Here is a 21,919-nt window from a genome sequence, read left to right as displayed (position 1 = left end):
GGAACATTACTTTGGAAGATTGCCTCCTGACCTGAGAAGGAATTCTGCAAGGGTTGTGAAGCATCTCACTACTGGATAGTTCAGATTCTGCTTGCAACTAGAGAAGAAGGGGTGGTGGTGCTGTGACGGCAGCACCATGCAGTGAACATTTCTGCAAAACAAATCAAAAAGCCACGGTGGAATCAATTGGCCCTTTATTTGGAACGACTAAAATGCAGCAAAGGAGTGAGCAAGAAAAACAGGAAGGCAGCTGATGGGCTGGGTGGGTGGGTGAGGGTGGTGGCAAAGGCTGCATCTGGCATGGAAACCCAAAGCCTCTAGTTGGACACTGTATTAAGATGAAGGTGTTAGGCAGGCACAGTTAGATCAGAGTCTGCCAGAAGTACTACAGATCTCATCTCAGTACTTCCTGGCATTTTCCATGGCCTTAAGGTATTTCCGTACAGAGGTTTCAAGGGAGGATGAATGGTATCATCAGCACCCACAAATCCACTACATATATATGCTGCATAAGAACATAAGAAGAGTCTTTTCACAAGGAGCATTGACAGTGAGCGGCATTGGATATTATTTCCCCTCCAACTTTATATATGTATATATGTATATATGTATATAAAACCACATATAGTGTACAGTTCAAAGCTCTGCTTTTTTTGGAAATCATTTTTATTTGATTTTACAAATAGAAAGTTATATATAAAAAACCCCAAATATATATCCATAAACAGAGATTACTCCAAATCTCGAGACCTCCCCCCACCCCTTCCATGAGGTCCCATATTAAACATTTGAAACTGCATATTCTTCCAAATTCTATTATCAATCCATATTATCCATGGTAATTATTACACTACAAGTGAAATCAAAATCCTGCCAATTTTTCCATCTGCTTACAGTGTTCTCCTATATAACTTGTAGATTTTCCTCATTCTTTTATAAAGTTTTTGTCCTCTTGGTTTCTGAGTTTTCCGGTTAGTTTTGTCATTTCAGCATAGTCCATCAGCTTGGTTTGCCATCCCTCTCTGGCAGGACCTTGTCTTCTTTCCATCTCTGGGCTAGTAGCATCCGGGCGGCTGTTCCATACCTAAAAAGTCTTTTCTGCTCCTTTGGGATGTCAGTACCTGTAATTCCTAATAAGAAAGCTTCTCGTTTTTTTAAACAAAAGTTATTTTAAACATTTTTTTCCATTTCGTTATATGTCATCTCCCAGAAAGCTTTTAGCACCTTACAAATCCACCACATGTGATAAAACGTACCTTCTTTTTCTTTACATTTCCAGCAGATATTTGAACTTGTCCTATACATTTTTGCTAGTTTTGTAGGAGTTAAGTACCACCTTCCCTCTCCAACCTTTAGCAGTACTGTAGCTAAAAACATAACAATAGCCCTGCTGAATCGGGCCAAAGGAGCCCATCTAGTCTGGCATCCTCACTGACCAGTCAGATGCCCCCATGGGAAGCTCACAAGCAGGCCCTGAACACAACAGCAGCACTTTCCCCATTTGTGATTGCCAGCAACTAACATTCAGGGATATAATGCTTCTGACAGTGGAAGTAAACTATAGCCATCCTGGCAAGTAGTAAACTTGTCTGATCCTCTTTTAAAATTGGAGGCCATCGCTGCCTCTAGTGGGAGCAAATTCCATAGTTTTAACTATCTGCTGCATGAGGAGGCTGTAGTCGAGTGATAAAGCATTTGTAGAAGTGCTGGGATCAGTCTCCAACATCTCCGGTTTAAAAGCAGCAGGTGAAGGGAAAGAAACCCTGGCGGGGCACCTGCCGGTCAGTGTAGGCAGTGTTGGGCTAGATGGACAAATGACCTGCCCTGCCCTTGTGTGTTCTGCCTCTGTGGAGTTGGCTTATGTTTCAAGCTTTTGCCCTTCTTGGGTATTCTGAAGGGGGAAGGATTTGGGCCAGCCCACCAGTCTTGTACAGCTGAGAAATGGAGCCACTTCCTTCCACCACCTAGATAGGTCAGACCTCATTCAAACTGCAAGCTGATCCCTGTTATGCCAAACTTGTTCTCATACTTTATTAGGGATCACTTTACATTTGCAAGAGCAAAAATGAAGGTGGCATTTCCTTTTGCTGGATTTGTACCGGAGGCCGACCAAAAAATTTGTTTGATGTGGAGGGAGGGGCAGAATGTGGGGTGCCAAGGTGCTACCCAGCCAGTTTGGGCAGCTTCCTGTGCTGGCAGCAGCATCTCAGTGACTGGCCTTAGGTCAACCCAGGCCCGCCTTGGCTCTGCCTCTTCCCCTCCGATGGTCTGTGCATTCCAACTGCTGCCTTCCTCTGCTTGAATGAAACAACCTCTTCCCTGCTTATGTTACCTGTATGTCTGTATGGACTTGGGAGGGGAAAGGTGACTGAGTAAAGCAGGTCTTTTTCTTTACTGATGAAATTTTTAATAGAACCTTTGCTTGCCCCAAAATAATTTATTTTTTATTGATAATTAAAAGTGTCTTTTCTTTCCATGATATGCATATTTGTTTGTTCAAAGGATTCCGTTTATGGAGCGGAAGATTCTTCTTGTTAAATTTATCACCATAAAAATTCATGGAATAGTGGGGTTTGGAGATACTATTCCAATACTATTTAATATATTGTGCGTTAAATATGTCCCAAAGGCACTCTTCTTATACATCAAAATGTATTGGCGGAATATGCTTGCATACAGTCTTAAGCTAATACATTTTTGTGCGCATCTGAATTATTTTTAGCAGGTTGTTTAGATGCTTCTGATGAAAAGTTGATACATTCAAAAATGCATTCGGCATAACAATATAGCAATCTGGAGTCCTTTTTAAAATAACAGCTACTTTTCACAGGATCCCCTTGTGAGCTTCTCTTTTTATTTTGTATGGAACTGGTCTTTTTCATTGTGCTGTGATCCCCTTTTATCATTTAATGCAATCTCCCCCAATCTGGCAACCTTCTAATGTTATGGACGACAACTCCCATCAGCCCCAGGTAGCACGGTCATGCTGTGCTAAATGGGGTTGATGGGAGTTGTCATCCAAATCTTCTGGAGGGCACCAGTTGGGAGAGGCTGATTTAATGACATTGTTTTTGCAAAGAGGGTGTGGTGTGTGGACCTCTATTCCTGTGCGGGGCCCATTCCAGGGTCCCTCTAGCCATCATGGAGATAGGGGAGAGATTTCCTTCCCAGAAAAGCCACGAAAGACTGCAACAAGCTCTCATATATTAAAGTGAATATTGACTAATCTGTGAGAGCTAAATGCCTGCCTGAGGATTGTTTTTCTGTTGTCCATCCTCTGGCCTTGAAAAGAAGCTTTTGTTTTCTCTGCTGCTCCTTGTTACTTGGAGAAGTTTAGCCAATAAATATTTGATCAAGCATCCTGCAGTGACTGCAAAGAGAGCCCCAGAGTGTTGACCCTGCTTTATTCACTTCCTTTCCTGTCCTGCCAGCAATGTGAGCTGAACCGCCCTGAGACCGGGTATAGGGCGGGATATAAATTTAACTAGCTAACTAGCCCTAACAGGGCAGGAGTAGAGAGTGAATGACATGGGTGGGGTGGGGTGCTCCACTTTCTAGAGCAGTCTTTGCCAACCTGTTGGCTGTGGCAGATGGCAGCAGCAGTCCAAAACATCTGGAGGGCACCAGCTTGGCAAAGGCTGCCCTAGAACATAAGCAGGTTGCTTTCCCTTCCTCCCACCAGAGTCTGCTGTGCTGCTTTCTCTTGACAGGTGTCTTGCCAGCACGGTTGTTGAGGAGGACAGTGTTGGACAACACCTGCTGCCCCAGAGCACACGAGCAGATCCTGCTGGGGTACCCTGTGCTTCTCTCCACATCAGAGTGACTTCCAGTTGTGACGCTGAAAAGTCAAGGCACCGTAAAGTGTCCATGAAATAACTTTGCAGGGCACTTTGTTAGGATGATATGCAGTGATCCTCAAGAGAAGTGTGTGTCCCCAGTTTTCTGTACAGTGGTACCTCGTGTTACCTACTTAATCCGTTCTGGAGCTCCGTTCGTAACAGGAAACGGCTCGTAATACGAGGCGCGCTTTCTCTAATGGCGCCTCCTGCTGCTGTGCCGCCGGAGCGCAACTTCCGCTCGTATCCCGGGGCAAAGGTCGCAACAAGGGGCATCCACTTCCAAGTTAGCAGAGTGCGTAACCTGCAGCATTCGTAAGGGGGATGGTACATAACACGAGGTACCACTATACTGTGCTGGCTGACCTGGGCTGATGGGAGTTGTAATCAAAAAAGTGGGATTTGGGGGGCTCTTCATGTCAGCCTCACATGCACAATGGTGTGGGTGAGTTGGGGGACCTAGCCTGTGTACTTGGATGGGGCACAGTGGATCCCTTGCAGTTTCAGAAGGGAATGCAGTCGGCTCTTGTAGCAGAAGCCAGGCTGCAGCTCAGTGGTAGGATGTCCTGCGTTCAGCTCCCCCAAATCTCCAGTGGCTGGAGCCCCGAAGAATTTCTGCCAAATGGAGCAAGTGGCATTGCTGGGGATGGGGGTGGCATGCCAATACTCCTCATAGACCCATTGAAGTTACTGGACATGGCTAATTCAAGCTGCTTAATTTCAGTGCGTCTACTCTGAGCAGGACTTAATTGAATACCACCCTAAATCTTGCCACCTCCTAGTGTATTAGTCAAATTCCTAAGTTGAAAAGAGCACTAATACAAGCAGAACTTGTCCAGAGTGGGTAATCACATTGTCCTGTAATAGAGAATTAGTGGTTTCTGGGAAGCAGCTGCTGAAAGCCTTGTGGCTGTGGCGAATGGCCCATGTTTTGACTTTGGGATGAATGGTTGGAATCAACTCCACCAAAATGGCTTCTTCCCTTGCAGTATAGCCTGGTGGCCTGGACAGGTTTTGTTCCAGCACATCAGTGGTAGTGTGAATGGATGGTTCAGTACTGAAGGAAATTGTGGGTGGAAGAGAGGCCAGGCATTGCTCTCTGTTGCTCTTGCCTACAGTTGGTAGAAGATGCTCTCTTCATTGTAACTTCTTTAAATCTTTAACATAAAACAGGATCTCGTGTTTCAAGCTCTTGGGGGGGGGGGTCCTGACTCCTGAGATGGATCAGTTAGTAGACTGTGAGACTCTTAATTTCATGATGGTGCGTTTGAGCTCCACATCCTGCCTTGCAGATTCCTGCATTGCAGGGAGTTGGACCTGATGACCCTCGTGGTCCCTTCCAACTCTACAATTCTGTGGTTCTATGCTGAAGCAGGACATAGAACCAGCTGCTCCAGAGACAACGTCCTGCACAGAAGAGGCAGCTGGCAGTGTCTGATCCTAATGGCAGCAATGCTGTAGGGCAGCCTTTTCCAACCTGGTGCCTTCCAGATGTTTTGGACTCTCAGCCCCAGCATCCTATGGCTACGTTGGCTAGGGCTGATGGGAATTGTAGTCCAAAACACCAGGAGGGCACCAAGTTGGGAGAATGAGGATGCCTTACAGAGCTGACCAAGGTGCAGCCTTGAGTAGGATGCCCACTGCTGAGAGGATGGTGGCCTCTCAAGGGCTCTGCTTTTCCTGGTTGATACCCTGTGCTGCTGCTGCTGCTGCCTCCTTCCTTTGGCAAGCAGGCAGATCGTTTGCAAGAGCCCCATCAGTCAGCTGTTTTGCATTTCCTTCTTAGCAGATGACTCATGGCCAGTGTTGAACTTCACTTTGAATTTCCGGTGTGGAAGCTGTAACTCCCCCCCCCCCACTCCCCCACTCAGTGGAAAGTGGTTGCCTCAGCGTATCATGCTGCTAAATCTCACTGGACAGAACTATGCACAGCATGAAAGAGAGAGAGACCATTTTGAGCCCATGTTTGTAGTGGGGTGGTCTGGGTCTGCATTTGGTAGAGAAAGCCAGACTTTGCCGCCACCCCTGTCTAAAAACATCAGCTGTCTCTCTGGCACACACCTGCTGAGTCTTGCTGCAGCTTCTAGCTTTGCTTCTTAGGGCTAGATTTGTTACTGAGGAAAGGGCACGTTCTTGCAAGCAGGGATTAGAAACCCAAAGCTTTTTGCTGTAATCTGCTCCTGAAAGCAAAAGGGCAGAGCTCTCAATCCCTGCAGCGTGCCTCCCCTGGTGAGAGCACTGCATGCGGTCCTTATACCTATCACAAACCCATCTTATCTGTCACCTTCAAGAAGCAGCTATAAGTCTGCATGGGGAGGGGCAATGCTGATGCTCAGAAATGATTAGTACAAGAAGGGAACATCTCAGACACTCCAGGTGTTCTGGAAAGCAGCAGACAATTTGGTATTCAGATTTATTTCTAGGGAAATTCAAGTGCTGTGTTAGTCTTTTGCATCTGGCTGGTGCTTCAGTTGGTTTAGGAGGGGTCCTGAAGCAGGCAGGTCTCCCCCAGGAATGTTGCACAGCCCTAATCGACTTTTGCATTAAACATAAAGCACAGAAAACTTCTCAGTAGTGTGAGAATATGTTCCATGTAGATTCTTAGTGCTCAGTTAGTTCAGTTGGTTAGAACATGCTGCTAATAATGCCAAGGTTGCAGGATTGATCCACATACGGGCCAAGTAAATCTCTTGGAGAGCCAATGTTGTGTAGTGATTAGAGCTTTGGACCTTGGAGACCAGGGCTCAGGTTCCCACTCACCTGTGAAACTCTTTGGGTGACACTGGGCCAATTGCTGTTGCTTGACCTAACCTGCCTCATAGGGTTGTTGTAGGGCAGGCATAGGCCCACTTCGGCCCTCCAGATGTTTGGGACTACAATTCCTACCATCCCTAGCTAACAGGACCAGTGGTCAGGGATGATGGGAATTTTAGTCCCAAACATCTGAAGGGCCGGAGTTTGCGTATATATGCCTGTTGTAGGAGATAAAATGGGAAGGGAAGAACCCCATATGCCACCTTGAGCTTCATGGAGGAAAGGTGGGATAATACATAAATAAATAAAATAAAATATTGACTTGGGTAACAATCCCTTGGCCAGGGCACCTACTTTGTGTGTTGCTTGCAACTTCCTGGCTGTTCAGATATTGCTAGATAAAGTCTTTTGCCTGTAAACTGTAAACTTATATGTGTTTGATGGTATTCTAATGGCTGATCTGAGAACTTAACCAAAAGATTGATTAGCTGATATTGCTAAATCCTTCCTCTGCCTAAGAATCTCGTGCAAGCAAGTGTGCTATAGTGGGCAGAATGCTGAACACAGTGGATGGGAGGAGGGAACTGGGCGACCTTAGGCCAGTCACACACCTCTAGCTTAGCCCATTTCATAAGTTGCTGGGATAAAGGGGGCGTGGGGTAGCCCCATCCATGTACGTGCCACTCTCAGCTTCTTGCAGGATAGCTGGGGTTATAATAAATCTAGGAAATAAATAATTCCAGAGCGGAGGCATCTTCCGCCTGTTTCTCCTTTTTGCTAGTCCTCATCCATGCTTGAGCTGCCCAGCTCTTTGCCTGCCTGAGCCCTTCAGAGTTTGGAGAGCTCTGACCTTTGTTGGGCCAGAGACAAGCTGTTCCCATCTCCTCTGTGTTGGCAGTTGAAGGAGAGCTTTCCTGTGACTCATCCTATTCCATCTGTACACCTTTTCCTGTGGAATAAACGTGTTTGCCACTTTTCCCAAGGAGCCTGTAGACAAAACAGTAAAAGGAAATGAGCTGCTGAAAAGGCCCTGGCCAGCCGGCAAGAGCTGAGCCCCATCAACAGGCCAGGTGGTAGAAGGGCATCCCATTCTAACCCACCACCCCGACTGTGGGGTGCTGGGCTGCTGTTTCTTCCTCCTTGCCCCACTTGTGCATTTTATGGATTATGCTCAGGTTCTTGAGCGACCCTCAACATTGCTGCTGTAGGGACTCCTCCACTCTCCATATAAGTCAGCTAACTTTGCCTTTGGATCTTTTTGTTTGTTTGCTCCTAGTGAAGTATATGCGGGAAGCCAGCCCTTATATCAAGAAGCCATCGCTGGTGTCGGATTTGCCTTGGGATGGGGTAGCTCCGCAGTCGCCCAGCCTTAGCGGCAGTGAGGATTCTGGCTCCCCAAAGCACCATGGCGCTGCCAAGGACCGTAAGGTGATCCCTTTGAAGATGTGCTACGCTGCGAGGAACCTATGCATGCCAGATCTGGAGAACAGGTGAGCCGAGATGAAAGAGGAGGAGGAGGAGGAGGAGGAGGAGGAGGAGGAGGGGAGGCGTCTCAAATTGCAATGGTGGTGCTGTAGTTTTGTTTTTCCTTTTTGTTTTGGTTTCATGAAGAGCCAGTGGCATGAGTTGGAGGGGGACCCAAACGCTCATGACTTCCCATGCCTGGTTTTCCTAATATCCCACACTGCTCAGCGCCACAGCCATACCCTGAGAATAATGAGCAAGGCTGAGTGCTCACTGCTCTTTTTGCCAAGAAAAACAAGTGTGCTGTGCTGCTCGGGATGGATTATGCAGATTTCCAGAAATGTTGAGTATTCTGGTTTCTGTTTTACAAGCAAGGAGGGCTATGCGTAGGAGTCAAGGGACAGGGTGGGGGCCTCTAGGTTGGGCTGCCAGATTTCCATAGAGGAGACGCCCCTATGTGGCCAAGAAGAAGAACTTGGACTGACGCTGTCCAGCGATCCTGTCCCCACTGGGGACAGGCAGGAGAGCTAGTGATAATTGGGAAAGCTTCACAGCCCAGGAGGCCCCACCACAGAGGGGGACTGAGGGGAAGGGCAGCCTGCTAATTCCACATCCCAGCTCTGTTCCTCATTTGTAGCGAAGGTCTGCAATGACTTCACTGGGCAGATGGCTCAGTCGGTGGCTATTTGCCTGGAGAGGACCCCTCGCTGTTCAAAGGGGGCATGCCTCTGACTGGCAGGTGCCATCATGCCCTTCTTGTGGGTTTCCTGGATGCCTCTTGCTGGTTGCTTTTGTGGTGGTAGGAGCGGGACACAGAGCTGTGAGGCCTGGAGGGGTCCTGAGCTCAAGAGGCCAGTCGTATTATTTATTGCAAGTTGTCCCGACCTGTCCCTGCTGGAAGTTCAGGATATGTTTGCTTTGGGCGTAGACAGGATGCAAATCTAATCCGCACGTTGGCTTCCTTCCATGGAGGGGAGATGAAAGTTGGACTGGAGTCTCTCTCTCTCTCTCTCTCTCTCTCTCTCTCTCTCTCACACACACACACACACACACACACAGGCAGGCCATAGAGGAAGTGTCGGTTCATCCTCACGTTCCTTTGCTGGGTGTTGAGTTTCAGCTGGCTGGGGCAGCTCTTGCAGCAGCGGAGGGGGAAGGGGAGGGCAAGGCAGGCCACAAAGAGGAGACCGCAGGCTCCTGATTCATTCACCCAACTAATTGCAAGTGCCCTTTGCAGGAAACTCCTGGCCTTTGGGCAGCTTGCCAGGGACCTCCACGCTGCGCAGCTTCCCCCTCCCTGCTCCGCTTGCGGTCTGGGGCCTGGCTGCCTTCCAGGTTGCCTTTGCACCCTTTTCTGCAGCGCTAGGCAACGGCCCGCTGACTGACGGAAGGTTCTCTTCCAAGTGGCAAAGAAAGCCCTGCTCAGGGCAGACCCAGGCAGACAGATAATGTCCTCCCCCCACCCCACCACCTCCGCCCTTGCAAGGCTGCTGTTTCTCTTTCCCCTCCTCCCCCAGTCTCTCACCGGAAGGTTCTTGTTTTTATTTGGAGACAGAACAGGCAGCAGGAGGGTCAGGATCTCTGGATGACTTGAAGTAGAGTGGGAAATGTTAAAAAAGGGTGATAAGAAACAGCAGCAAAAATACTTTTCCTCCTGTAAACTAGGCTGTTGAAACAAAGAGAGGCTGAAAAGTTGGTGGTGGTGGGGAGGGAAACCAGGAATGGGTTGTTGTTTTTGTGCCTGAAAGGGCTGTGAGCTGAGCTCTGGTACAGACAGCAAAAAGCAAAGTGTGGGTATGGCTCCAGTGGGCCCCCATTTTCCTGACTATGTCTCCCCCCCATCCCATCCATTGCTGCCACTGTTTTACACCTGGCTGTCACTGGTGAGCCTTGGGATCCTTTCAAAATCCAAAATAGATCCCGCAAGCCTGAAGACTTCTCATACCTAACTGAGCATGTGATTCACCCCACACTCTTCAGTCCTGGAGGACATTCATAGCTGTCCAAAGAATCCAAGAAGAGACTAAAACAATATTTAGCATAAAAGCGATTTGTTCATTTGTTGCATTTATATGCTGCCTTACTGCAGTTTAATGCTCGGACTCTGCAGAATTGGTTCTTAATTGGTGTGTGTATCAGCCTTTTTCAGCCTGGTACCCTCCAGGTGTTGTTGAACTAGCAGCCCCAGCCACCAGGGTCATATTATGGTGGGGGCAATGGCGAGTTGTAGCCTAGCCAAGCCATGAGCAAGGAGAGCTTAGAAAGCCAGCTCACTGATTGTCCCAAAAGCAAAGATATGCCATGTTTGAGCGCAGGGGAGATGGAAAGAGGCAGATGTCCAGAGCTAGGTTTCCACAAATGCTTTCTTGTGGAAACAGCCCTCCTTTGCTGCTTCATGGTTGAGGTCAAGTGCTTTGAAAGTTAGGCAGGTTGCAGCTTGTAGAGCCTACCTGCATGGCAGATTCTTCCTTCCCTTGACATTTTCTGTTTGGCATCAGCTGCTACCACCTGGGCAAGTCACTTCCTGTCGGCTCTTGAGCCTGGGCTGTACGTGGGCAGCTTTCCACACTCTCCCTGCCTTGAGAAAGCAGCCAAGACACTTCGATTCCAATAAAAGACTTCCTTGCAAAGCAGCCAGACACTCTGCAGACTCCAGGCTGCTTGCGTGTTCCCTGGGGGTACAAAAAAGCCATCTTGATTCAGAGCCTCTAAGTGAAGCTTGTCCCTGACACTCTCACGGCATGGGCCTTACTTGCTCCAGATCTTTCCAGTGGATGACAGCCCTGTAACGCTGACTGTAAGGAGGCGCTGATGCCTTCAGGGTTGGAGAGCACTGCAAGAGCAGTGGAGGGCAGTCAGGATGGCTCCTTTAAGCTCAGGGTTAGAGAGAGGCTGTGACCTTCCTCCTAGTGCTGGTGGGCTGGTGCTCCCATCATCCCTGATCACTGGCTGTGCTGGCTGCTGGGGGAGTTTGTTTTCCCACTGCCTCTGTAGCTTCCCTACCCTGATCTTCACTCCTCTAGAGGTGTGCACAGCGAAGCAGTTGAAACTGCAAGGCTGCAGAGGCGAGGTTGCATTTTCTGCACCAAAAAAGGGCTGGATTCTGTGAGCTGAATCAGTGATTCATTTCGGAATGGATATGCAATGCAGAATCCTCTGCTTCGGTCAGCCATGGTGTGTGTGGCAGGTAGGGAGGCAGAGTTGGGGGCTGCAGCCCAAGTCCCTGGTTGTGGCAAGTCCTACTCAGCTCCTCTCTGGTGCCTGACTGGGGCTTTACCTGCCTTTCTAACTGCACACCTTTGGTCTTCACTTGAAAGGTAAAATGTTTGTTGCTTATAAACGAAAGCACTTAATTGCATCCCTGTCGCACAAGCTGCCAACTGTTCCTGTTCTGATGGGTGGCTACTCTTCCTTGGGGGGGAGGGTCAATCATCTTGAACCATCTAGAGTGCCCCTCTCATCTTCCCTGCCCCCCCCCACTTGGTCTGGAGAGATCGCTCAGAGAGCAGAGAGAGTCTTTTGCAACCTTGTTGGCGGATTAGCAAAATAATCCCAGGGGAAGAGTTTACCTTTCTGCTGTGTTTGCCCTTATCCAATCAACCCAAACAGGAGTGAAATTATTGTGGGTGGAGCTGGGGTGCAGCAAGCAAAATCTGTTTCCCCGGGAGGTTAGCTTGACATGAGGATGGGGAAAGCAGGGCAGGGCCTCCAACTGGGCTGGAGAAGCAACTGCAGCCTTTGCCAGTGATCTGGAGAGCAGAGTCGATTTTGCAGCATTTCCAGTTTGGCTTATCAGATCTCTTAATAGGCTGGAGAAGGTTGGTGCTAAGCTTTTGGCTCCTAGATAGTACAAATTCCCCCAAACGGTTTTGACCATTTTTGCTGCTTGACTCCTGCTGTTCGCCATGCATTTCAGGTGGCACATCCTAAATTCCACTAATGGAAGTGCAAAAATTTCACTTGCCACATGGATGCAGTGTTTGGCTTTCCTTGGGCAGTCATAATGCTTGATGGATCCATAGTGGCAGTTGGAACACGTGGCTGGGATTAAGTCCCTCAAACTGCCCGCCTTGTAGCATGTTCCTCCTCAAAGTGCTGCAGTGCTGTCTTAACACCTTCCCTTGGCAGATTGAGATGTACGCAGCAGCTGATACATCTCTGGAGGCCATGCAGGGAGAGTGGACTTTGCCATGTCTTGCCGCCTTTTTCTTGTGTGTTCCGCACTTCATTTTTTTTCTAAGCAGTGACTCTGGGAGATGGTTTGGCCCAGTCAAAATCCCTCCTATGTTCAGAGTGGGGCAGGCAGGCAGTCACCCAGAAGCAACTGCTTGTGAGAAGCATGTTCTGCAGCCTGAGCCAAAAGTAGCTTTTCCTTTGGAGCTTACCTGGCCAGAGGGAGGAGTGAACAGAGTTCTCTTTGCAGGTTGCTGCAAGTCCCGTCGGGTCAGACAAGCTATCGCCTCCTCCTATTTGTGTACAAAGTGTAAAATCAATTACATAGCCCAGCAGCAGCCAGTCATTCAGGGAGAAGTAGCCCATGCAGAAGGCTTTTACACAGCTCCGATGCCCCAGATCACCAAATGCTGGGGGAAGAAGGAAGGTGACAGAGTCTTTGGTCTCCCTCTGCTAGGGTATGCTGTTGAGCACAAGGAAGCAGCAGTTAAGTGAATAAACCCGGCTCATGAATTCCTGCCTTCTCCACTTAGCTTTAGCTGCCAAGAGGTGGGTCTGCTGGAGGGTGCAGGCTGCCATTAAAGGCTCTGGCTGCAGCTTCTCCATCTGCCAAGAGATGGGTAGAGCAAGCAGCAAGGTTGCTGTCACTTTCTGGCGGGGGAGGGCAGGCTGGATGCCAGGTACCCATGCACTTTGGTGGTATTTGTGAGTGTAGCCAGGGATGGGCCTGGGCATGTTTGTTGCCCTCAAGAAGAGCCAGCAGAGTTCTCAAGGCCACGCTCCACCTAATTCTGCCCCCCCCCCCCCGCAGGACTGGGCGCTGAGGCCTTGCTGCCGCCGCAGCCTCCTAACCGGGACTGTTGCTTCTCCTTAGACACCCTTTAGCAATCATGAGCAAATGCGTTGCAGCCCCTTTTCCTAATAAAAGTGGGAGAAAGACTAACTCAGGAGTAGGGAACCCTTTTCAGCCCAAGGGCCGCATTCCCTCGTAAGCAACCCTCTGAGGACCAATTGGCAGTAGTGGGCAAAACCAGAGGAATAAGTGGGGAGAGCAGGAAATGCAAGTGCTGCTTTTTTGTAGTAGGCTAATTTTTGCGCGCACACACATGCACACCCCTATCTAGCTCTGGGCAAGAAAGAGGCACCCCCACGGTTCAAGGACACATTTCTGGCCAGGCAAGTGCTCTTGAGGACGCAGTGAAGAAGGGGCAGTGAGAGGCCTGGCCAGGGGAGGGTTTTGAGAGCCAGGTGCAGGGGCCTAGAGGGCTGCATTTGGCCCCTCAACTACTTAACCATTGATACTGTGCTGACTCCAATTGCTCAGCTCTCCTGTGAGGATGGGTCCTCTTTGGGGAAGGAGCTGGAGATCAGTGGCAGAGCTTGTGCTGTGCATACAGGAGGTCACAGATTCAATCCCTGGCATCTCCAGGCAGGGCTGAGAAGGAAGGACTCCCTGTCCCGAAACCCTGGAAGACCATTGCTACTATACCAGCATAAGCGGTACTGAGATAGATGGACCAGTGGTGGCATTTGGTAGAAGTCAGATTCCTGCTGGCGCTTGGCAGTCCAGACCATTTCTTCTGGCAGCCTCCCCACTAAGTTCATCCTGCCCTTCCTTCCTTCCCTGCGCAGGTTGATAGAGTTGCACTCGCCTGACAGCCGGAACACCCTGATCCTCCGCTGCAAGGACACGGCCACGGCACACTCCTGGTTCATGGCCATCCACACCAACATCATGGCTCTCCTCCCGCAAGTCCTGGCCGAGCTCAACGCCATGCTGGCTGCCAGTAACATGCCGGGGAGCAGCAAGGAGGTCAAGCACATCGCGTGGTTGGCGGAACAGGTGGGCCAGGAGACTGGAAGCTCTGTGCGGCTCTGTGCAGTGGAGGTTCAAAAGCTCTTTGGGATTGCAGTGGGGCGTTATTGATGGCCTGAACATAAGAAGAGCATGCTGGATCAGGCCAGTGACCCATCTTGGTCAGCATCATGGTCTCATGGTGGCCGATCTATCTTGCTTCCCTCCCACCTTTTAGGAGAGATGTCAGCTGGTGACTGGAGAGGGGGCATGTAATATCTGGTACCTCCTCCTGCCCATGGTGCTTGTGAGTGGAGAACAGTCTTCTCCTCTCTGCCCAGCCCAACACAGAAGTCCTTGGCTGAGCTTCCTCCTGCAGTGAACTTGGCAAATGCATCGGGTGGAGGGTGGGATGCTCAGAAGAGGCTCTGCCATTGGTGGGAAAATCCTTGTTCTGTATTCAGGCTGTTGGAGGTATCAATTCAAGGCTGAAAGGAGTCTGGGAGCTGCTGTGCGCTGGGCACTTTGTCTCAGTATTGTTACATTTGCATACCTTGCTCTAGCCTGTTTCTGCCGCCTTGTTTCCCCGCTTAGGCTTGTTAACCCATGGGGAGGAGAACAGGTGGGGGGGGGAACCATCTGTCTCTGCCCTTTGCAGAGTAGGTGGATCCAGCGCTGCCCTGGCCCCTCAGACTCTCTGGGACAGCCTTTGCTGACTTGGTGGCTCTCATGAGCCTCAGCCTGCATGTCAATTTTGGGCCCCACCTCCCATCAGACCTTGGGCCATATGGCCCTGCTGGCTGGGGCTGATGGGAGTTGTCACCCCAATTATCTGGAAGTCACCAGGCTGGGGAAAGCTGTTTTAAGGTGTCACTAGACCCTAGGTGTTTTGCTGCAGCAAGTTAGCATTGCTTCTCCTTTGGGTCTTCCTCTTGGTTTTGAGCCACCCCAGCCCTCAGTTTTTGTGCTCGCATCCACCACCTTCAGTCAACAAAGTAAGCAGTTGCTTGGATAATCTGATGCCACAACAACACACTCTTCTTTTACTGCAGATGGAGCTTTAAATGTGTTTTGCACGTGCAGAATCGTGTCCTTCAATTTATTGTTGTGCATGTCGCAGGGCGGAGGGTGTTTGTGGTAGCTTTCATCCTTCCAATTATTTCCACTGCTGCCTTGAACCCTGCAGAAGGAATCCGCCGTCAGCATCTTGGGATCTAGCCTTTCTATAGGGCTGGATTCCTGCATCTAGGTAGAGGCAGCAACAGCCCCAGCTTCCTGTCCAACCAGGCATGGCTCCCTGCCAAGGGCAACAGGCAGGGCCCAGCCTTGCTTTGCAATGAAGTGAGACCTGTTGCTTGTTTCCTGGGATACGTCTGACCTGTGCCATGGAAGGTGCAGGAGAGCCTGGCAGGCAGTGGGAGAGCCTAGACTGGAGGAGGGGGTAGGCTGGTACTTGGGTGCTGCAGGGTGAAATCCTGGCTCTATGGCTGCCTTGCATTCTGCTAGCAGCAACTGGCAGTTCCTAGCACAGCAGCTCCCGTTCCTGGTCTTCTGTCCCATGGCACAAGAATAGCTTGAGGTGGTGGTGGCATGGAACACATGCAAACACCAAGGGTACCCTCCACTTCCTGTGCCTTCTGTTTGCCAGCTTTGAAGTGCCTTAAAGACTGGGGCAGGGAGGAAATGTGAGTAGAAGGAGCCCCGCCCCATCAGCGTTGCATGCCGAATGTCCCAGGTTCAATCCCCGATGGCATTTCCAGATAGGACTGAGAGAGACTCCCTGCCTGAAACTCAGAGGAGCCACTGCTGCCAGTCAGTGCAGGCAGTACTGAGCTAGATGGACCCAAGGGTCTGACTCTGCAGAAGGCAGCTCCCTGTGTTGCAAGATACATACGACACAGGATTGCAATTCATTTCCTTATTATGGAGTAAAAGGAAAAAAATGGGAGCAGAGCTTTGATTAAAAGGCTCTTGTGTGCTCAAAGCCTGAGAGCCGTGTGGGAGAGTGACTTTCAGGATCCAGATCCGGCCTTGGGGTGGGAACAAAATATTACTGTCTCTACAGCTCCTCATAGGCTTGCAAGGCCAGTCACCTCCCTCCTGCACTCTGTGCTTCCTGGCAGGTCCCTTCAGAAGGGTGTGTTCTCCACCCCTTATGTTCTTCCCCCAAATCCTTGCTTGCTTTGCTCATGGAGATGGACTGCCAACAACCCGCCCCCTTTCCCTCTTGTCTTCCCATAGGCCCGGCTGGATGGAGGCCGGCAGCAGTGGCGGCCAGCTCTCTTGGCCGTGACGGAGAAGGACTTGCTGCTCTATGACTGCATGCCATGGACAAGAGATGCCTGGGCCTCCCCGTGCCACAGCTACCCGCTTGTTGCCACCAGGTAAGGGAGCAAACAGGTGACTCTGCAAGAGGAAGAGTGTGGAGACTGCCAATCTGTGAACAGAGATGCCCTTGAGACCGGATGCCAGGGGAAGAGCAGGTTAAGACAGCCTTGCAAACAAATCAACAAACTGACTGACATATAAAGTCCAAGGGTGGTAGTCAACAAAGTGTGACCCATTGAAATTAATGGATCATGTTGATACTACCCTGAGTGTGAGCCCAAGTTGTGTGTGCATACCAAGGGTGATGGTGGGGGGTGGGAGAGATCTGAGGAGAGAGTTGGCTTGCCCCTACCATGCTTGGCCTTTTGCCATTGGGGGTGGGCTGGCTGAGACAAAAACTTGGCAGCTCTGTGATCTTGCTGGAGAGTTAGGGGTGGGTGGGCTGACAACTTGCAAGAGGCTCTCCCTGTCTGGGCAGGCTCCTGCCACACTGCCTGCCCTGGCAGCTGCCGCCGCCAAGCTAGTTGTGTTCCCGCCACCCGTTGGAAGCCTCCCTTGCAAGCCCCCAAGAGGTGTGGCTGCTGGCAGAGGTTTCTGGCAGCATGCAGCAGCTGGATTCAATTAGGGTCCCTCCCAAACCATCCCTCCAGCCAAAACTGGTTGGAGAGAGATTCTCAGGCCTCAGACCCTGCAGCTTCGGAACCAGCCCTTTCCCACCTCCCACATCCAGGAACTGTAGGGGTTTCTCTCCTGTGCCAGGTTTGCAGCCACTTGTTGAGTCTGTCAGGTGGATTTCTGGATGACTTTCCAGGTTTTTACGGGGGGGGGGGTTTCACAGGTGTGGTTGCTGCTTGCTCTTGTTGACCAAAAAACCCTCCTCCTCTTCCTCCTCCTCCTGCAGGCTAGTGCATTCTGGCTCAGGCCGCAGATCACCCTGCATGGGATCAGACCTCAGCTTTGCCACGCGGACAGGCTGCCGCCAGGGCATTGCCATGCACATCTTCCGCGTGGAGACTCATCGGGACCTCTCCTCCTGGACCAGAATCCTGGTGCAAGGCTGCCACGCTGCTGCAGAGCTGGTCAAGGAGGTGTCTTTAGGTAAGTGGCCAGCAGCCCTGCCTCTCTGAAGCCTGGTTTGGGATTCTTGCCTGAGCTGCTGGGCAGGGTGGAAGCTTGGCCCATTCGCTGCCTTGAGCAGCTGGGGAACCCAGGCCTTGCAATGTTTGTCTTCCAAGCTCAGCAGGAGAAGAGAATGATTCTTTTGCTCTTGAAGGGTGCATTTTCCTAGGCAAAACTTAAATGCTCAAGCCAGGCTGAAATGTGATCATTTGGGTGCTGGTGCCAGTAAGAGCTACCCAGAGGCACATTTAATCTAGGGTTCTGTTCTCACAGTAGCCAGCCAGGATCCCTAAAAGGAAGCTGGACCTGAGTGCAACAGCAGTGCTCTCCCAACTCATGATTCCAGCAAATGGTACGCAGAGGCGTCCTGCAGCTGGTGGGAGAACAGAGCCCTTGTGGTTAGTGAGAGGAGAGTACAGCTGTTTGTGTTGATGAAGGCTGATGGTTGGACTGGTTGCTTGGTAGAAGTCTGGATGATCTCAGAATATTTGAGGGGGGAGCAAGGTGTGTATGTAATCCTCTGCTGTCAGGTAAGCTAGTCTGAGCCTTTGAAAACACCTTGGCTCAACCCCACTTATGCAAGATGAAGACGCCTGTAACTCTATCTGCTGGGAGGGAGCCGAGCACCTGGGAGAGAGGAGCTTTTGTTCCTGATGCTTTCAGAACAGAGGAAAGAGGAGTCATATAGCTCAGGCCTGCATAAGCATTGTCTCAGAACACTTTGAAAAGCCAGGCTTTTGGCGCTGCAAGCTGTTGAAGGAGGAAGATCCCAGGGAACTCTTTGGGCTCTTGGCTTCTCTGTTGTTCTTTTAGAAGGCTCTCAGAGCTGATTCCCAGGTCTCAAGCTCCCTCTAGAGTTTGTAAGAGAACAGCACCCGTTCTGCACAGGAACACTCTCCTGGCTGCGGCACGAGGAGTCTTCTATGAGCCAGGTTGATGTGAATCGCAGTCCAAAACTTTTGGAGGGCACCCGGTTAGCGATAGCTGGCCGACATTATCTGATTTTGTGTCAGTGAGGCAAGTGGAACTTCAGAGGTAACTGCTTTTAGGAGCACATGGCTGACCTAGCTGCAATATTTGCTGCCAGACACAACTTGCACAGGCATTTGTTGGCTTGCAGCAAGTGGTCTGTGACCCTCATCACTTGAAATGCCACTTAGCAGTTTTGACATGCATCATTTCTGGCCTTCATTTTTGCGAAGTATGTAACAGACGGGAACATCTGTGGCCTTCCAGATGTTGGCCTTCTGATTCCCAGAAGCCAGCCTGGTGAGGGATGAAGAGAGTTGCTGTAGTCCAGCAACAATTGAAGGGGGCTCAGATCCCAACCCCTGGGTTGGGGTGGTTCAGTATGTATGTAATTTATTTGTTTGTTTATTAGCATTTATCAACAGCTTAATATTTAAAACAAACAAACAGCATCATTAAAACAAAAATACACCCTAAAACCAATAGAACAACCTTATAAGAGCAAGAAACAAAAATTCAAGGGATCTATCATGAATGGGAATTGGTGAGCTTGATGGCAAAAGAATTTTATTATTTATTCAATTTGGTTTATTAGTCTCTTGACATATTAAGAAGTCTCCAAGTGACTTCCCAAACCTAAAAGCATATAGAATGGGATAAAATCAGAACCTGGGTGACCCAGACCAAGACAAGTAAGCTGTCTTCAGCCACCGTCTAGCTGAACATCATTGCTGGCTCTGATGGAAGGACATAAGGGGGAAACTCTGCTCCACTGTGTGTGCGTGTGTGTGTATTGATGAAGCAACTTGACCTGGAAGGATGTGTGCCAGCCTGTGTCCAATGACAATTTGCGTTTTCATGTTCTAGGGTGTGTCCTGAATGCCCAGGAGGTCCGCCTCATCATCCACTATGAAAACGGCTTCATTATTTCCAAGGAAGAGGCAGGCTCTGCCAGTGTCCTTTTCCGATACCCTTTCGAGAGGCTAAGAATGTCTGCGGATGATGGCATCAGGAACCTCTACTTGGATTTTGGGGGACCGGAAGGGGAACTGGTGAGTAGAGGGCCTGGGTCACAGCTGGTGTACGGGCAGAGGATTTAAATGGGCTGCATCTATGTACTTCAAGGTTCCTATTAAAACCTGTTTTATCTGCTCTTGTATATGCAGCAATTTTAAGTAATTTTAAAATCATATAATAAATTGCTGGGGGGGTGGCTTCATGGGAAATGATTAATAAATGAAAGAGTAATATTTCAATAATATTAATTAGTAATTACTACTAATTGCTACTTTCTATTAAGTTTTCTATTAATACTAATAGAAAAAAAATACTAGCTTGCAGTTAAAAAACATGTGTTCATCTTAGCTCATGTGCAAAGTAGTGACCTCATTGTGTGCTTCTTCTCCCCCAGACTCTGGAGCTGCACTCCTGCCCCAAACCCATTGTGTTTGTGTTGCACACGTTCTTGTCGGCCAAAGTGACTCGCCTGGGGCTGCTCGTGTAGGAGGAGCCAAGGGGCCTTGGTGACATGGCAGTGTCAGCGAGCCACAGCAGTAGCAGCACTGAGTCCTGCCTCTGCGATGTTCTCCAGCATCAGTGCCTTGACCAAGACTTGTGATTGGCAGCTGCATTATAGACACAAGGCCATTGGATGAGCTTTGGCTGGATGCCGCGGCTCTTGCATGAACTGCCTTCCTAGGAGAGAAGCAGCTGAAGGATGGGAAGGCGGCCAAAGGAGTAAGATTGAGGGGGGGGGATAAGGCGGCCAGGGAGGCTGCATGTCAATCCCCCTTACCTGCCTCGAGTTCAGCATTGCTCTGAAAACTCCACCGTCGTCTTGGCACCTTGCCATTCAGGATCATGCCCCGTACGAAAGGCAGGTGAGATGAGAGGCGGTCCTGCCAGGCCAATAGAGCAGCTCCGCAGCTCCTGACCTGGGGCATTACAAAGCCATTTCTCCCATATCCCTTATACCACTTGTGCCTTTTGGTGGAGGAAGGAAAGAGGAGAGCAGTCATGGCAGCAGTGGTAAGCTGGACCATGGGCCATTTGCCTGGTTGGGCTGGAAATGCTGTCTTGTCGGGCAACCCCGCCTTGTAGCTTGTGGGGAGCTTGTATCCTCTGCAGGGGTCTCAAGAGACGGGCTGGAAATGGGAGCTCCCCTGGTCCTTTCGTTCTGGCAGTTGGGATGCTGCAGGGCTCGGCTCAGATTGAAGAACTGAAGCATATGCACTTCAGAGCCACAAGACTCTGAAGGCCTGGACCAGTAAAGGAGGCTGGCTTTACTTAGTTCTAGGTTCCCTGCTCAGGCCAAACAGCGACATTTTTGAGCTGGGCTGAGAGCACTGTGTTCCTCTGGGTGGGTGGGGTGGGGTTTGGGTGCTGTGAAACCTGGAATCCCCTTGCCCCACCCCAAGGCTGTGGTGCAGGTCAAGACAGTGGTAATGGGAAAGAGCTAACCTCAACAGGAGAAGGAGCAGCAGCAGTCTATAAGCCAAAGCTGAGCAAAGAAGTATGTGGTGAGAGTGATGCCCCCCCCTTTCCCCCTTACGAAACGAGTGTCCCTTTCTCCTCATTCTTCTCCACCTTACTACTACTTCTCGGGGAAGAAGGAATTCATGACAGTGTAAACAGAACATAATAGCCTTATAAAAGGAAGCACTATTCAGCCCCATTTGTGGTTTTTGCAAAACTCTACCATGTGATGGTCACACACACCCTGATCTTTGCTGCCATAAAGGCCAGGAACTTTCTTTTTCAATAGATGGAACCACGGAACATGCAGCTATTCCCAGCAAACCCAGCTGGGCACCCCTCATACTACAAGCCCATTGCAGGGGTGGGGAGAAGCACTGGGGCAAGAATAGAGGTTGGTGGGGTAGAGGGCACAGTAGAGCCGCATGCATCCTTAACAGAGTGGGGCTTAGCCTCAAGCATTGCTGTGATTGCCTAGGAGCAGTGGCATAGCGTGGGGGGTGCAGGGGGGGCCAGCCGCACCGGGCACAACATCTGGGGGTTAGGGGGCGCAAATCCACAGGTTAGGGGGCGCAAATCCACAGGTTAGGGGGCGCAAATTACTTGCCTTGCCCCGGGTGCTGACAACCCACGCTACGCCACTGCCTAGGAGATCAGAATGGTGGTCCATTTACCCTGTTTGATAACATAGAAGCCTTTTACCAAAGCCCTAGACCAGCGGTTCCCAATTCTCATAACTAAAGCTGCCATAGAGATATCAAAATTTCCAAAAGTAGAGGGTCCATGGCTTGGTTTTTGAAAAGCAAGGAGACTGCAGTTCTTAGCTAATTGGGAACCACTCCCCTAAGTGGTAGAGAGGGACAGGGAAGAGAGAGGGGAAAACCATTTTCCCTGTTCATAATACAGGCCCCTGAGAATGCTTGAGCCTGAGGCTTTAGGGGACAAGTAAAAGAGAGATAGGGAGTGTGTGTGTGTGTTCTTATGCTCCAAAAAAGCTCATTTAGCC

The 21,919-nt window shown here is 50.1% G+C and overlaps 1 protein-coding gene across 1 annotated transcript in view; it reads left to right on the top strand.

The window, feature by feature from the left end:
• The window catches only part of SNTB2 (syntrophin beta 2), a 28,959-nt gene extending 8,970 nt beyond the window's left edge, over positions 1-19,989 (top strand). Inside the window, exons 2-7 of the mRNA XM_081017817.1 lie at positions 7,867-8,080; positions 13,860-14,070; positions 16,264-16,406; positions 17,252-17,448; positions 19,306-19,490; positions 19,850-19,989. Coding sequence (XP_080873943.1) covers positions 7,867-8,080; positions 13,860-14,070; positions 16,264-16,406; positions 17,252-17,448; positions 19,306-19,490; positions 19,850-19,942 — 1,043 coding nt within the window. The 3' untranslated portion in view covers positions 19,943-19,989. The remainder of the gene's footprint in view (positions 1-7,866; positions 8,081-13,859; positions 14,071-16,263; positions 16,407-17,251; positions 17,449-19,305; positions 19,491-19,849) is intronic.
• Positions 19,990-21,919: the final 1,930 nt, after the last annotated feature.

This window comes from Podarcis pityusensis (assembly GCF_964106645.2).
Source record: "Podarcis pityusensis genome assembly, chromosome: 8".
NCBI lineage: Eukaryota > Metazoa > Chordata > Lepidosauria > Squamata > Lacertidae > Podarcis > Podarcis pityusensis.
Note: the sequence above shows the minus strand (reverse complement) of the source record. Positions and strands in the feature narration are given on the sequence as shown.